This window comes from Dicentrarchus labrax, unplaced genomic scaffold (assembly GCF_905237075.1).
Source record: "Dicentrarchus labrax unplaced genomic scaffold, dlabrax2021, whole genome shotgun sequence".
NCBI classification, from domain to species: domain Eukaryota; kingdom Metazoa; phylum Chordata; class Actinopteri; family Moronidae; genus Dicentrarchus; species Dicentrarchus labrax.
In genome coordinates, this window is record NW_026136702.1 from 26,356,289 (window position 1) to 26,373,978 (window position 17,690).

Below are 17,690 nucleotides of genomic sequence, written 5' to 3' on the forward strand. Positions count from 1 at the left end.
TCGAGGCTACAAGTAGTACAAGTAATTATAAATTCATGGACGTGATTAATGATACTTCAAAAACAAAAGCAGGTTTACTTTCCACTGCTATTCAAGTATATGTAACCTTGTGCTGTACTGAGATAATCACACTGATTGAGACATTCAAGAACATTAAGAAAAAAGGTTTGATTCAGTGCTGTTTTGCTTTTACTATTCAGTGAGTAGACTGAAAACCTAAGTAAAATATGCATATTGAAAGAGAGTGCAGTATAGCACTTAACAGCATTCAACATGCTGTAAATTTTTCATTTTTGTGTTAGAAGGGTATAAGCATGAATGAGGGAACGCACAGATGTGAACAAAACCACAACTGTGGACTAATCAGCATTATAATGAGTGATATAAATTTCTGAATCTGAATTAAACATGCAGTGTGAAATCAGGTTGATCATACCCAGCATGTCCTCTGACACAGGAGTACGCAGGATGTCACCAGTGAACTCGCAAGCTGTCTTCTTGGCATCAATGCCTGATGTTCCCTCAAACACCTGAACAAACACGGACGGAAATGTCATTTGTGTTAGAGGCATTTGGTCAGAAACCGAAGTATTGGATCAGATGATACAATTCTTCCTCTAGGGCACTGGTTCACAACCCTTTTCCAAACCTCTTAAGCTCCAGCCTCTTTTTTTTAGGCCTCTAGCTACTCTAAATTCATCCAAATCACTCCTTTCACATAAACTAATTGCAGTACTTCACTAGTTCACTATTTAGGTTCATTGTACAGTTTTGAAAATAATATGAAGTATCTTTAAAATAAGTCCATCAGTCAGGGTTCATCCGTTTACCAAATAAAAAAAGGTTGGGAACTAGTGCTTTACTGAGTATTTACAACAGCATAACTCTCAAACACATGCAGAAAATGACCCCGCTTGCTGGGGCAAAAACTATACACGTGGTACTTGCTCTACCCGGTTAGCCACCGGGGCACCCTGAGCTATTGTAGATTCTGTTTCTCACCTGGACAACTGCTTTACTTCCAATCACCTCCAGGACCTGCCCACTCCTCTTGGTGCCATCAGGAAGGGTCAGGTGAACAATCTCAGCATATCTGGGGAACTAGAGCAAAGAGAATTAACACAGTTTCACTACAGCTGCTCCAAATCTACATTTATACCATTAATACAAGGGTACATCTGCAAATATGATCATTGTCATCTGAAAACACTTCTGTTATAGTTTGTTGAGTGGTACTGTCGCCAATCTCAAACTCATTAATATATTCTCAAAATGGATTTCCATAATAAGTGGATATAATCAAAGCACAGTAATATTTGTAGTAATACGAGAACTGAACTCATTCATGAATATTGTTTTATAAAAATAGAACTTAGCCTCACCTTTACATTATCCAGGATCACCAAGGGTCCATTTACACCTGACACAGTAGAGTAGGCTGGAAGAGAGGAGAGTTACTTAGTGCATTAATTCCTTTATTTCAACAGGGCACAGGACAATGAAATAACACAGGAAATACTAACAATATTGCCACTTCTTTGTGCAGCTGAAAGCCAGCAATCACTACAGGAATAAGAAGCCTTCCTTACAGCCAACACTGTTAATAATCACAAGCTGACCTTTCACGTGAGATTTAAACAGCTTTCATGCACTTCCAGGCCCAAATGTCAAAGGCAGGCAAATGTCAGGAAAAATGCATGAAATTCACTTGATGGGAGTACAATTACACAGGCACGTGGTTAGTTCTGATGAAGGTTAATGGAAATAGCCTGTGGCCTTCCTCAACATTAAACTGTAATAACTGCAGCAAGATGAAGTGAAAGAACATACTGGAACATAATGAAAACTACACATTAACCTGAACTTCAGCAGCTTTGTATGTCTTATTATCAATGAGATGAAACAGCCATTCACTTAAAGCTCCCTCATATCCATCCACAAAGTAGAGTTAATTTCTTGCTAAATGCGCCATAAAAATACTGATAGAAATTCTGCCAAACTTCTTAATAATAACAGAAGCACAGAACAACCAGTCACTGAAATGACTGAAACTCAAATGAAAATAAGCTTAAATAGGTTGTACAAGCTTAATGTGGAACAAATTTGATGTGACAATGATTCATATAGCTACTGCGAAAGTCAACCACCATAGGGCGATCGAGATGTCTTGGCTTCAGTTTTGATGTCGAACTCAAATTGAGTAAGCAAATTTAAAGTGACCAGCTATTAGTTTGTTTTCACAGACAAGGACAGAGTAGAAAATATGCCTTTAAGTATGAGCACATGTATTATGGTAAGCATGTAGGCGGATTATTAACATAACATTACCACAATCGCAATGCTAATTCCCATGATGTGTTAGCATCAAGCTAACGGCATAAGTGGTAGCTAGTTATCGGTAACTGTTTCAGGAATAAAAATCATCAATTAAAAAAACATGAAAATTTGCAAAAAATAAATCAAAACTAAAGCTGCAAGCAGCATTGGGCGGGACCTCGCACTCCACGCAACTCAGGCGCCACACCACGTCAGCCCATGCCTAAGCCTTCATTGCCGGAAGCTGAGGGAGACCGCTCTACATTGTCACACGTTTCAGACACTGTGCAAAAGTCTTACACTTTCATAGCGAGATTCTTCATTGCAAAGCTTGGAAATTCAGCGCCACGCCACGGACAAAACGTTGGACGCACAATAAATATTTGATTAACTTTTGATCACCAATGTGTCTAAATTGCAGTGATCAAATTTGAAGTCAGTCCGATGAAATCTGCAGGAGGAGTTAGTTCAAATTGAAGCCCTGAAACGCCAGAAATGACATCACAATTTGACATTCGATTCAAAATGGCCAACTTTGATGGCACGCCACAGACACGCCCTTCAACATACAGTCACAAATAGCACATCTTTTATTCAGCAACATTTTTCAAGTGTACTGTCCAATACTGAAGCAGATCTGATAAATTGCCTAGGAGTTTGTTTGTTCAAATACAAGACCACGGAATTCAAAATGGCCGACTTTGACGGCACGCCACGGACACGCCCTTCAACGTACAGTCGCAAATAGCAAGGCGTTCAGTCAGCTACATTTTTTGACTGTACTGACCAATTTTGAAGCAGATCCAATAAATTCCCTAAGAGGAGTTTGTTCAAATACAAGGCGAAAATTCACCAAGCGACCACGGAATTCAAAATGGTCAACTTGGGTCCAAGAGGCTTTTCTGTAGATCTCAGCACGTTATGCGTGCTAACAAAGTTTCATACATATTGGTGAAACCAACCCTGGCGCCGGGGCTGCATTGTTGAAATACTGTAGGTCACCTACAAACACGATTTTTGGTATGTGAGCTACAGGCACAAGTCTACACGTGTCCTGTGAATTTCATATTCATAACTATTACGGTCTCCGCAGAATGATTTACCCTGCCACCAGAGCGCCACCCAGTGGCATGTTTTTTTTCTCCTTTTTAAGAGAGCCTCAAAGAGCCATGGGCAATCATTGTACCAAGTTTCGTTTTAATCACACGATGTGGAGATATAAACCTCTTAATTTTAAAAGAGTGCCACCTTGTGGCAATGGCCTGAAATTGTGCACGATGCCTAATGACAACATAAGGAACTATTGACCCAAAGTTGGTGTCAATCGGACATACCAATGTGGAGAAATGGTCCACTTCCTTTTTTGACGAAAAATCCAAAAAGTGCTTATTTTTAGAAATATCAAAATAATTTAAATTACTCTTTTTGCCAGGACAGTCTCCAGATGCTACGCGAAAAGTTTTTTGAGATTCGGACAAAAGTGCTTGGATGGAACACGAAAACGTAGTTTTTGGACATTTCGCGCTCTAATGGGAAAAAAATCCAGGTGGAAGTGGGCGTGGCCTATATAGGGAGATGCAGCTCCATTCACCGAACGCATGGATATAAGGTTTTTGAATGTGAGACAAACGATGTGGGAGTTATTAGCCTATTGAACTTTGCTTAAAAGTAGTGCCACCTAGTGGCCTTCCTACTGGCCGACCCCAAAGCGACCATAGAATTTCAATGCTTTCACCAGGCCTGACAAATTTGCCAAATAAAATTCACGCGAAGTATATGTTCAGGGGGTCAAAAACGCAGTCAACGTTCTTAATAATAATAATAATAATAAACATAGCCAAAACAATAGGGACCTTCCAGTTGATACTGGCTCGGTCCCTAATAATCTAGATATTAATGTGAATTGATTTTTTTCCCTACCCCTGCAAAATGTCAATGAAACCAATCAACCAATGGAATCACAGTAAGCTGTATATCTCATGTAAAGCATGCTTCAAGAGCAATAATTAAAATACAGACAGGGTTTCAACAGGTCTAATCTCTCCTTTGAACAGCAGAGCTACTTTCAGGTCCAATACAAAACAAAAGACAGCTGTAATTGATTACTGGAGTGATAACTGACTGAACCATCAGAGGATCCTCAGAGACAAATGAGCAAAGGGTCTGGACCTTATATGCTCCTTTCTCTCAATGAAGCAATAACATTCACTTTGCTGACATGGAAGCCAATTTATGTTGAGTTAGCAAAATAAAACCATCCATCACGTCCCTCTGTACATCTGCAGACCTGGGGGGTAAAATGCAAAGACATGGGGCTAAAGGGGTTGGGGGGTTGGGGACTTGTTTCCACTGAGTTTTCTATCGTTGTCTGGTGTTCCTCTTTATGTGCGAACCGTCAATCTCAGGGCTGATATCAAAGGCGCGAGGAAATTAGAGCAGACTGGTACGAACATAAAGCACTAAAGCTTAGCGGGGTGCATCCACTATGCCACTAATTAGGCAGAGGCCAACAAAATAACCTGTCAATGCGCTACAGTATTGCAGGCATTTCCCATACACACCTGCATTTCACCCTCTATTAGCCAGACAGGCAGTGTAGTGTGTCTGCTGAGGGTGGAGTGGGAGATGGTGGTGGGAGGATGGGGCAGAGACTATTGAGAGAGCAAGAGAAAAGATGGCTCAAGTGTGATGATAAAAACCAAGGGATCCACAATTACAAAAAAATAAATAAAATCTTCCTCTCGAAAATAAAATGAGTTTGACTCTAAACAGCCTTTATCTCAGTTCCTGGTGAATGAATCAAGTTCTCACATGCAAATCTGTGTTCTACAAGACCTTGCTGTGCACCGGGGGGTGGGTGGCAAATGCTGTTCATGGATAACCTCTGCTTTCCTCATTTGCCAATGAGATGCAAGAAACAAGTTATGAAATCAGAACATGGTTTAATAATTCCGTGTATTCCAATATTCCAAAAGCTGACACGGCGCTTTACTTAAACAAGCTGTTAAAATCATCTAAATCTGCTTTTAAAAATATATATACATATATAAAAAAAGTTTAAAAAAAAGATACTTCTCTCCAAATGCAGCTCTGTGACTGCACTGAGCTCAATGCAGGTGAAAACTCAGGATAAAAATTCAATTCAATTTTATTTATATAGCGCCAATTCCTAACAGAAGTTACTGTTACTGTTACTACTACTACAAACCAAAAAGCTTCTATGCCATCTTAATGAAGCTACATGTGACAATCTAGTTATTAGGGCTGTGTTTAAGCGTGGTGATTTTTTTTAAATCTAATTTTAGGAAAACTGTTAACACACCACTATATGCAGTTCATTTTCTTTTTATGCAACCAGATACCATTATATATTCCCTGCTTTTCAAACTCAATAATGTATATATGAAAAAAATGTGTTCAACAACAACAACAACAACGACAACGTTTTCAAAGAGAATAGTGTTCATTATCATTTTTGGGTGTTTTATATGCAAGCGTCTGTCTGTTGTAACATTTTTGTTTTTTAATATTTTACGCGGACCCAAGGAAGAGTAGCTGATGTTCTGCATTAGCTAATATGGATTCTAATAAAATCTAATCTTATGTACCTCCTTTGAAATAGTTTTTCAGCCAAGTTCCCCTGACAAGCACAAAAACTAAATTCATGACAAACCAATGTTCCGTTATCACGCAATAATAACTAAGAAGGCATTGAAGTTGCACAAACTTAAAATTGATTGAGAAACATGAGTTTGTGCTTCACTGAGGATCTTTGTCTTGTTGGAAGGTGGGCAGTGAAAATATTGAATTTATAATGGTTTATCGAACTTAAATTAAAACATTTTATTGAACCTATAGTATAGTTATTTTAAGAATTATGCATGACTAATATTTTTTAAATAACACCATTTGAGAAACATTGGCTAATCCACTAACTAACTAACTAACTAACTAACACTACCACTGACTGTCCCAGCGCTTCCAAGTTTATGACAGACTGGATTTTTCAGGCCACTTAATAAATCTGGTAACAATGTAACGCATAACATTCTTAACAGACATTTCTGCTATAAAAGGATTGCAACCAAAATATGTGCCCAGCAGAACATTTTACTACATATGGACCAAATTATTGGTTGGGCTCTAGTAAAACCTACCAGCATGAGCCAAATTAGCTAATCACTTCAATCAGCTTTTTCACCTATTTTTAAAAAATATCAGTTGTTGGGATGGGACATATACCATATTGCATATCGTAATTAAAAGAAGAACACGAGTATATTGTGGTGAATTTCTATTATCATTTGTCTCTTGTGTAAAAATGTAAGGTAAAGTGATTCCAGCATGTTTTAAAAGAGAATAGTATAGTATATTATGAGTACAGTATATTTTGATTATTATTGCGATAATATTGTAAATCGGAATTATTTTGGCCAGGATAGTTGCAACATTAAATTTCTATATCATCCCATGCCTAATCGGTCAACCTACACATTTTACAGTTGAAGGACAAACTTTTCAGTTATTTGCACGCATAGCTTTGACATTTCAGTACTGCCTCTCTTGTTACTTCTCAATAAGAATATACGCAAAATACTGATATTCTGGTGAAATTGCCTAACGATATCAGCCATGCAAATCAGTCAAGCTCCACTGAAGCAGCTGATGAGAAAATACTTTGATTTAACTGTTCAGGTAACTGGATGAATTGGTTTTGTTTCAACTGTACATATACGTTGTAGGGTTTTTGCTGGGATTTTGTTTATACTGTGGTAGCTCTCTACAGCAACAGATGATGGGACAATGTCACTGATGCAGATACAAATGCAGATCACAATCTTGTAGCCAGACAGCAGAACTTAAATAAATTCATACATGTGGGAAGCGCCTTACAATGTGCAAAGTATACTTGTCCTTCACAAAATACAAATCAACCACTGAATGTCTTTCCCCAGTGTAGACCATGGCTTCAAAACTTCTCCAAGAATTATGAAGGATTACTATTATTACAGTGATTTACATATTTATGCTTAAACCTCAGACAGCTTCCCATACACAAACATGCCCTTCGCAAATCTGCAGTTTTGATATTCCGTTTTTGATGGCCAGCCCTATTTTCCCCGTAAATGGCAGATTTTCCATGTTGGCCATGTTTAGGACTTAACAGCTACACTTAGCCTACAAATTGCCCACAAGTCTGGAAAGAGATATGTATGGCTATTAACTATAATAATAATAATGATGCAAGGAAGATTGGGCTACATAATTATACAGAACCTCTCAGGAATCCATAAGTCTACTGCAGCTTAATGGTTGATAACAGAAATGAGGAGGTAAATGTAATTTTGAGAAATTTAAAGAGTAACTTCACCTTCCCTCTGTCACCATCAACCACTTCAGTCACATCAGAGACAAACATAAAGCTATACAGAAATTATCACTACTACTACGACGACGACGACGACGTTAGCTTTGTCATGTTGAAAGTAAAACTAGACCAATATATCTTGTGGCAATTTAGAAATGGCAAAAAACTATGTTTTGACAAAGTTCCCTGGCGGACCAATTTATTTGTCTACTGTAAAATGTTCCCCTCAGTACTAGGTCTGCTCCCTAATAGTAGACTATACCGTTAGTTGACGAGAAGGGTCTTAGATGACCCACTTTTCATTATTCAAATAGACAAATACTAGCTTCCCTTAGCTACTTAGCCCTATTAGCTGACTCTACCTGAACTGGGAGCTCAAAGGATGGGGGAGGTTTGTTTACACTACTAGCATAGGAGCTTTGGACTCCTCTGCTAAGTGGGTAACAGAACCAGACTCACAGGCTGCTAGACAGACAGACGCCACATAATTTACAGTGGCTCCAACCAAGACTCCGAGTCTGGAAACGATAAAAAAAACATGGCAAGTTTAATGAATTTGGCGTTTTGGCCGCCGCCATGACAGTTAGACAGACTCACTGAGCGTGACCTGTCAATCATAAGGTAGCCCCGCCCAAAAGCACGCGCGCCAGTTAAAACTGAAATACGGAAACATGATGGGTAGTGCCTGCTCAGGCTTGGCCAATATATAATTGAAATTTGACCAACTACTTGAAGAAATTAAAAAACATGGAATGAAGCATATCGTACATCATCAGCTGGTAAGTGTTTTTAAGGTTGATTCCTTATTGAAAACTTATCGGCCATTTGGTGGCACCAAGTCTGAAGTGTGTATAATGTTTAAATGGGTAGTTTCAGAGGGAATAAAAGCCGAACCCTGGCCCTATATACTAGTCCATCATTATATAAAAGAAAAAAAACACTAAAGTTCATGGTACCCTCTTACGTAGAACTGTGATAATTAAAAAAAAGAAAAAGTGGTTTGCTCTCTCATTTCACAAGATAACGATTGCTCAATGGGCTATACGTTCATGAGGTGTGAAGTAGCAACATTTCCCATTAGGTTTAGAAAACTTTCTCCACCCCTCTTTTGCTACTTCAGCTCAAGTGCAGCAGTCCCCTGGCTTGGCATGCAACGGCAGTGTGGGTCACCCTGCAGCCTGTTCAGCTGCCAGAGCCCTTTGTGTACAAAGATGTTAATTGGTCCTAATCCGCCACTAGAAGCTGTTTTGGTAGCCTGACCTCGCACCCTGAAGGACACCTTGGTGTGAAATACTAAAGAGCCCATTCAAGTGCCAGAGAAAAGAGGCACAGAGCATTCCAACACAATTCAATTTCCCAGCTGAAAGAGGGGGGGAACTCGAGGGGAAGGGGGGGGGGGAGTCGGCACTGGGATGGAGATGGGGGTGCATCATCATTCTGACAATAAATGAGCGCTACAAAGCAGTGGCTGCTGTGATGTGCAGCCTCCCAATCACATCTTAGCCTCTACTTCAAGGGATTCCCACAGCCCCACTGGACATGGGAATACTAATTGCCTTAAACCCCTCGCCCCAGCCCCCCGGACACCCGGACACCCGGACACACACACACACACACACACACACAGTCAATGAACCAACATGATAAAATGACTTATAATCCTCAGACGCTTCTACTGCCTTGGTTTCTGTAGGCGCTGTCACTTTTCCATTGACAGCTGGTTGAAGGTAGCAGGACATCACTATCAAAGCTGTACTTGCCCAAAATGGCATAAAAAAAGTCAACCACAAGGCCTCAAACTAATCTGTTTAACTATGCAGGGTCAGGATAATTTCTTTACCCTCCTCTCCACACTCGTATCTGGTTAAAACTATGGATCGACTGATATGCTTTAATCAGATAAGCACAGATACTGATTATTAGTAATCACCCAAACAAATAACAGGTATTTGGAGCAGGAGTGTCATAATTTTGAGTGGTGTAGGGCAACTAAGTACATTTATTCAAGTACTGTAGAGGAGTAAAATTTGAAGGTACTTTTCATTGTATACTACTGTTCACAAACTAACTAGTAACAAAAGTAATCAGAACAGTAGTTACTAGTACTTGAATTATTATGCTAATCGTATCAGTGACATAAAATTGACTAAAATTACAATTTTGTTTATCGCAATTATTTCCGGTACAATAGGTCATCCAGCAAAAGTATGTTATCATGACAGGTTCTAGTCCTTGTTTTGTACAAGAATGCATTCTAAAGTTTAGTGAAACTACTATGAAGAGGTCAAAGCAGCATCATATATAAAGATGGACGACATGACAATTTTCCAAAAGTGAAGCCAAAACATCTAGATCGCCCCCTGGTGGCTATCTAAATTATAGGCCAGAAACTGCCTCCATGTAAGCAGATGGAACATGGGCCAACTAAAAAAATCAAAGTACATGTCAAATAAATTTTCCCCTAAATATGCTTTCTGGTATTTTAGGGAACTCTTATCACATTGAAGATTGTTCAAGTGTTCTGATGAGTTTGGTTTTAATTAGTTAGTTGAAGCTATAAAAAAGGGGAATTGGGGAAGCCCTGCTTGCGATTGAGTCGGCTGGGCGTATAGGCGGGACTTCGATATCATAGTGCCAATCTCGATCACGACTGTGTGGAAAGTGGGAAAAGATGTCAGCGCCCGTATCCGAGATATTTTGGCTTCATTTTTGTAATTTGGGACTCATATTGAAAACAATCTACAAGCACATACAGTATGTACTTACGGCAAGCAAAAAATACTTGTTGTATTGTATGTGGGGCTTTCTACCCAAAAGATATTGTAAACAAACATTGTGAGTAGTTCTTCTGTATTAGAAGCAGGAAACATGGGCAGTGTGAGTATCAGAGTGACTCTGACAAGGGCCGAATTGTGATGGCTAGACGACTGGGTCAGAGCATCACCAAAACTGCAGCTCTTGTGGGGTGTTCCTGGTCTGCAGTGGTCAGTACCTATCAGAAGTGCTCCAAGGAAAAGAACTGTAGACAGGGTCATTGATGCACGTGGGGAGCGAAGGCTGGCCCGTGTGGTCCGATCCAACAGACAAGCTCCTGTAGCTCAAACTGCTGAAACATTCAATGCTTGTTCTGATGGAAAGGTGTCAGAACACACACTGCATCACAATTTGTTGGTATGGGGCTGCAGAACATTATGACCACCAGGCTGCCCAGGTGTGTTATGGCTGATCAGTGTATATCTTCCAGAGAGTTAAGGCATTGCAGATAGGTACAAACACTGCTCAACAAGGCTGCATTATCAAAACCCCAGGGCCATCAACGCCAATCAGAAAGGGTGTGTCCAACTCCTGAATTATAGTCTAGTGGAGAGGCCCGTCTTATGGTGGGTCTGACCAGCTGAAAACCTAGGTCTAGTACTATCTATTCTCTACATCTTACATATAATACATTTCTATATATCTGTATTATCAACAATTCTGGGTTAAATGAAACTGATGTGACCTTCAGCAGAACAAGTAACACCAAGGGCATAACAATAATACAAGGAAGAACATATTCCCAAGATTTGATGAAATGAAAATAAATAAATGAATAAATAAACAGTGATACAGTAATACTAACCCTTATTTACTTGAGAGTTTGAGACAGGACAATCTGCTCTATTTTCCACCTACTTTATTTGTGTAGTGAAAAAAACAATAGCTCTGTTTTTGGATATAAAAGCACAAAAACACATCTAAGATTAAGTTTTCAACCTGAATAAAGTGCTTTGTGCTTTTAACATTATGGGGGAAAAAAATCTCTGGGCAACTAAAATGAAGCAAAAAAATAAAAATGGATGAAGGCCAAGTCGGATGTTTTGTTAACAAATGGCAGACAACTTTTATAACAAATAAAAGCTTTTTAAAATCACAAGGGGTCATAAAGAGCAGCCAAGATAGACACACCTCTTTCCAACCAACTGCCAACCAATCTGCGTTTCGACGCATCTGCAGTTATGCTCCTGGCTTTGACACCCCCTACAAAATGAGACAGGCTTTTAACCCTGCAGGTAAGCAGGTACTCCATATAAAAAAAGAGGACTCCCTACCTCACTGTGGCGATTGTGAGGAAATGAAATCAGGCTGGAACCTGGAGCAAATTTGCGAGCAGAGTGTCTGTAGGGCCTTTTTGCTGGCGGGTAGTAGCAGAGGAACAACACCGTCTATACAGAAAGGCAGCTCGTTAACACAACAACTTCATTATAAAAAGGTGGCGGAGCGCTTGTTTACAATAGCTAGAGGCATGGGCTTTGACAGAGCAACAGTTTATAGCCATTTGCTTTGGTTGAGGCACATTTTGTAGCACTGATGCTCACTTCACAATGCTGTGTTTCCTCAGTATGACCGGGGACAAAGTTATATGCTTTATCACAATTTACGCACACTAGGACATTTATCGATTTAAACCCAGTGTCGCACGATGTGGATTTTTTTTCCCGAGCCCATATTATATCCTATATCTTAGCTGCTTCTCATGGCGGATACAGATAAGATAAGATAATTTTGCATTTTGGTTTTAAAATGAAGTTTGTAACCTGTTGTTTTTACACACATGATGGTAAAAAAGACTGAGCTGTAATGATCAAAGATCAGCAATTAAATATTCCATAGATCTAATCTAACCAAATCTAACTGACATCACTGTTGTCAACACAAGACAAGAAACAATTCTGAATCTTCACAAACTTGGCTTTCATAGAACATAAAACCTGTCAATAGTTTTGCATAAACATTTTAAATAAATTATTATTAACCGATATTTTATCTGCTCCAATAATCATCATACATCCCTAAACCCAATTTATGACATTTTAGTGTTTCCCCTGAATTCATTCATTCATGGCAGCCTAGCATGCCAGAAAGTTCAGTAGCATGGCAATCCCCTCTGCATAATACTGCCTTATGTATCACAATATGATAGCATTCTGTCACCCCTACAACACTGTCACAGCTCAACACTTCCTTGAAAGAAGTGGTAGGCCTTCAAGGTCGGCACATGCAACAATTAGTTTGTAGGTGAGATTAAGAATGGAGATGTCATCTTGTCTTTTGTTCCAGAGCCAGAAAAATAGAAACTGTAAAGTTTCCACAAAAAAGGTGAAAAGCATAGATAAGATGGACGCAGCTACACCCATTGCTATAATTTGGCTTAAAGAAATAAAAAAACAATTGTAATGAACATTTAACTGCTCATAGGGAACAGCTTCAGTGTTGACCAGACATCAACATGTCAATGTATGTCAAGGTGGTAAAAAATGTATTGCACTAAAATATGGATCTTATAGAGACGTAATATGAAAATTAACTGACCATTGAAGAGCAATCATAGATTAATAGTCTGACTGAATAATCGGGCCGATTATCTGGCACTTTGAGATCAGTCTGCTGATGCCTGCACTCACGAAGCCGATAAACAAATGATATTATGTCTGCAGACATATCAGCAGGCAGGCGGTCAGTGTGGCTGCTGTGGAATGATGTTAGCGCTCCCCTTTATGAGTTTTGGTTAGCTGATGAAAAAGTTAGTTTCTAGCACTGTATAATAACTCTCATACATAAAAAGGTACTGAAATTTAACTAATGAAAATCAGACATTGCTTTTGAATTGTGGTTCAACAGAATCATTTTAAAAAACAAACTAATGAAACTGGCCTGGACAAAAATGATAGAAAAATAATTTGACCATAGGGACATTTTAAACTAAGTTTTGTCCTGTAATAAGCATCACAGGTGTCTTCAAACTTGTAATCAGTCAGTCTGCCTATTTAAAGGGTGAAACGTAGTCACTGTGCTGACTGGTGTCATTGTGTATCACACTGAACATGGACCACAGAAAGCTAAGGAGAGAGTTGTCTCGGGAGATTAGAAAGAAAATGATAGGCAAGCATGTTAAAGGTAAAGGCTATAAGACCATCTCCAAGCAGCTTGATGTTCCTGTGACTACAGTTGCACATATTATTCAGAAGTTTAAGGTCCACTGGACTGTAGCCAACCTCCCTGGTCGTGGCCGCAAGAGGAAAATTGATGACAAATTGGAGAGACAGATAATATAATTATTAACCAAAGAGCACAGAACAACTTCCAAAGAGATTAGAGGTGAACTCCAAGGTCAAGGTACATCAATGTCAGATCGCACTATCCATCGCTGTTTGAGCCAAAGTTGACTGAATGGAAGATGACGAGGAGGACCCTACTGTTGAAAGCAAATCATAAAAAAGCGAGACTGGAACTTTGGACAGATGGACAAAACTGGAGCTTTTTGGCAAGTCACATGATCTCTATGTTCACAGACGCAAAAATGAAGCATACATAGAAAAGAACACTGTACCTACTGTGAAACATGGAGGAGGCTCGGTTATGTTTTGGGGCTGCTGGCACAGGGTGTTTTGAATCTGTGCAGGGTACAATGAAATCTAAAGACTATCAAGGCATTTTGAAGCGAAATGTGCTGCCCAGTGTCAGAAAGCTTGGTCTCAGTCGCAGGTCATGGGTCCTCCAACAGGATAATGACCCAAAACACACAGCTAAAAACACCAAAGAATGGCTAAGAGCAAAACATTGGACTATTCTGAAGTGGCCTCCTATGAGCCCTGATCTAAATCCTATTGAACATCTGTGGAAGGGGCCAGAAACATGCAGTCTGAAACATGCAGTCTGGAGAAGGCACACTTCAAACCTGAGACAGTTGGAGCAGTTTGCTCACAAGGAGTGGGCCAAAATACCTGCTGACAGGTGCAGAAGTCTCATTGAGAGTTACAGAAATTGCTTGATTGCACTGATTGCCTCAAAAGGTTGTGCAACAAAATATTAAGTTCAGGGTACCATAATTTTTGTACAGGCCAGTTTCATTAGTTTGTTTTTTTAAATTATTCTGTTGAATAGGGGTGGGTAAAAATATCGATACGGCAATATATCGCGATACTTTGCCGCCCAATATCATATACATTTTTCAATTCCAAAGATCAATTTTTTAAAGAATAATGATTCATGTTTAGACGCATTGTGAATACAGTACAACTTCCGTACCTCCACTCCGGTAGATGGTGCCGAAGAGCGACTCTGCTGTGCGGCGCATGTATTTCTGTATTAGAGAGAGTGGCTGAGGTCTTTCCAAAATGGCATAACAACGCCTCCGCAGTTTAAAGCCGACGTTTGGAAGCACTTTGGCTTCCAAGTTAAAAAATATAGTAAGAACAACGAGTTGGATAAAGATAATACCGTTCACCTAGCAAGACACCACGCCGAGATATTAGCACAGAAGCAGCCGCCAAAACGGATTGAGCCAAACCAGACTACGCTGGACAACTTCCTACCATCTACCTCACCTCGTGCTCAGCGTATCACAGAGTCGATGGTGCATTTCATATGTAAAGATTGGCGCCCTTATAGTGTGGTAGACAACACTGGCTTCAGGTGGATGCTACATTGTTTGGAGTCGCGTTACAAAATACCGCAACACGGCTACATGGTGAACACAGCTGTGCCCAATATTCAATATTTTTTTCAGTGAATGTCATGGAAATTAATAAAATGGAGAAGCTGTTTTGAATTAAATAGTTTTGACTCAATTTGTCCTCTGATCAATATCATCTGATGTACATATACAGGTACTTGTGTTTTCATCTCTATTAATATCGTGATATCGTGATAGATGGTGATACTATTGTATTGTGACCAAAGTATCTTGATACGTATCGTATCGTGAGGTTCTTACCGATACTCACCCCTACTGTTGAACCACAATTCAAAAGCAATGTTTGATTTTCATTAGTTAATTTTCAGTACATTTTTATTTATTATTACTTTTGTCAGTTTCAAGTTATTTCAGTGACCATTGTGGGTTTTCCTTTCTTTAACAGAAGGGTACCAACAATTTCGTCCACGTGTGTATAATTCCATCGAAAACAACATGTTACTGGCTATGATAACCATGTATATTAGATAATAATGTAATGTGCAACCATTTCAACACCGCTTTTGTTTTCTTACTTTGGTAAGATGCCATCACAGCTTTAAGATTTTTCAAAAACATACATGTTTAGAATAATGCTAATTCCCAGAAAGATAGATTGGTTAGTTATTTACTACTATGATGGTTTTCCTAAAATAAAATAAGATAAATATATCTTAGATATATTCTAAGGTAACAAAAGATGACGCTTATTTTAAGGTGATTACATACTTAAAAAGATCCTCCTAAATGTTACACTCTCACACTTTTTTTTTTTTTTTTTTAAGTATTTGTTTTGGGCTTTTATTGCCCTTACTTGATAGGACAGCTGAAGACAGAAAGGAAAGGGGGGCTGAGAGAGAGGGGATGACACGCAGCAAAGGGCTGCAGGTCAGATACAAACCCTGGGCCACTGCAGCAAGGACTCAGCCTCGGTACATGGGTCGCCAGCTCTACCAACTGAGCTAACTGGGCGCCAGTAGTGAAAGTGTGTGTATGCATGAGTGTGATGTATAATGAAATGTAAATGTCGGATGTTAAAACACAACTACTCCGAATACCAGGAATGATAATAAGATAGAGAGCCCCCGTCAGCCAGAGAGGCGGGGCTTTTATAGCTGGGAAACACCGGGCACAGGTGCTTCCGGCTATGCCAATTGGTCCAACCCACAAGTACCTGCTGCCTTTAGGCCCGGACACACCAACCCAATTATCGCCCTCGGACGTCGTCGGACAGTCATGCGAGGTCGGTGACTCGAGTCGGTTCGGTGTGTCCCGTGCCGTCGTCAGTCGGCGTTTATTTTGGCCGATTCAACATGTAGAATCGGCCAGTGGCCGTCGGCCTCAATGACCAATCTGATTGGTGGAGTGCTAGCCCTTGACTAGCGAATCAGTGAGTGCACAAGAAAACCGGAAGTGATGATGGTAAACATACTACGCCAACGCCAGTATCCTGTTATTATTAGCCATCATATTTTCCGTTCAGCGAGTAATGACAATAACGATCCTTCTTGACTACTATCAACACTCTCTGATGAAAACAATGACAGACGACAGCGTGCTCTGTGTTTACTAGGTCTAGAGAGATCCGTCATTTCCGGTTTTCATTTTTTTTGGGCGACAACACAGATTAGCGCCGCCTGCTGTTATAGGGACGTATTACGCCTCGCGCACGCGCAGAACGTATGCCCCAGTCGGCGTCGGTTTGGTGTGTTCGGAGGCACTTTTTTGACCGACTCGGGGGGACGGGAGCCGACTGATCAGTCCGACTGCTTTTCTGCCGACGGTCGGCTGTCGGGTTGGTGTGTCCTGGCCTTTAAAAGGAAGAGGAACCATTAGAGCCACTCAGGGGACAGTCACAAACTAAAGCCAAGAAAGCATTAGTGTAGGTTTTTTATAAACAGTTTAGTGTAAGGAGGCATTGGAATTGTATTTCATTAGAAAAGTTTAAAAAACCTATGTAGAAGAATAAAAGAGACACTGATCTTCTGTGTGTTCTGGTGCCATTCTATACGTTAGTACACAAAAAGGCTGAACCACTTGGAGACTCTTCCCAACACAGTACAGACTTAATCATCACTACCGCCATGGAAATGACTTGAGTGAGACAATGACATGGGGAATTTCTTGTATTAGACAATACACACTTCTCTAAATGACCCACCAATTCTTAAAACGAAGAATGTCAGGAAATGAATGAGTGGTCAGCAAAACAAATGTGCCGTTCATGTGGATTGGTTTCTGTTCATGCAACAAACAGAAATGGTGTCAAATCCTTAGCCTACATTTTAATGTTCTTTCATGAAAAGAATGGCAAACGCCCACGGGAGTTTCTTTTTTTCTACTGACAAGCTAGCTGCTTAAGCCTAATTAGAATGTGGATTATAGAACTGTTACAAAAATAACATTGATTTTATAGAAATTACTTTCATAGTGACAGATGAGACATTTGTTTATCGTGACTACATTATTACCATTAATTAAATCTTCACAAAGAAGTATAGTGCCTTGCTCCAT

General features: G+C 39.8%; 1 protein-coding gene across 1 annotated transcript in view; it reads right to left on the reverse strand.

Annotated features, from left to right (window-relative positions):
• Positions 1–17,690, reverse strand: part of atp6v1ba (ATPase, H+ transporting, lysosomal, V1 subunit B, member a) — a 44,309-nt gene that overhangs the window by 19,028 nt on the left and 7,591 nt on the right. The window contains exons 2-4 of the mRNA XM_051424005.1: positions 1,383–1,438; positions 1,003–1,101; positions 437–530 (exon numbers count right to left, since the gene is read on the reverse strand). Coding sequence (XP_051279965.1) covers positions 437–530; positions 1,003–1,101; positions 1,383–1,438 — 249 coding nt within the window. The remainder of the gene's footprint in view (positions 1–436; positions 531–1,002; positions 1,102–1,382; positions 1,439–17,690) is intronic.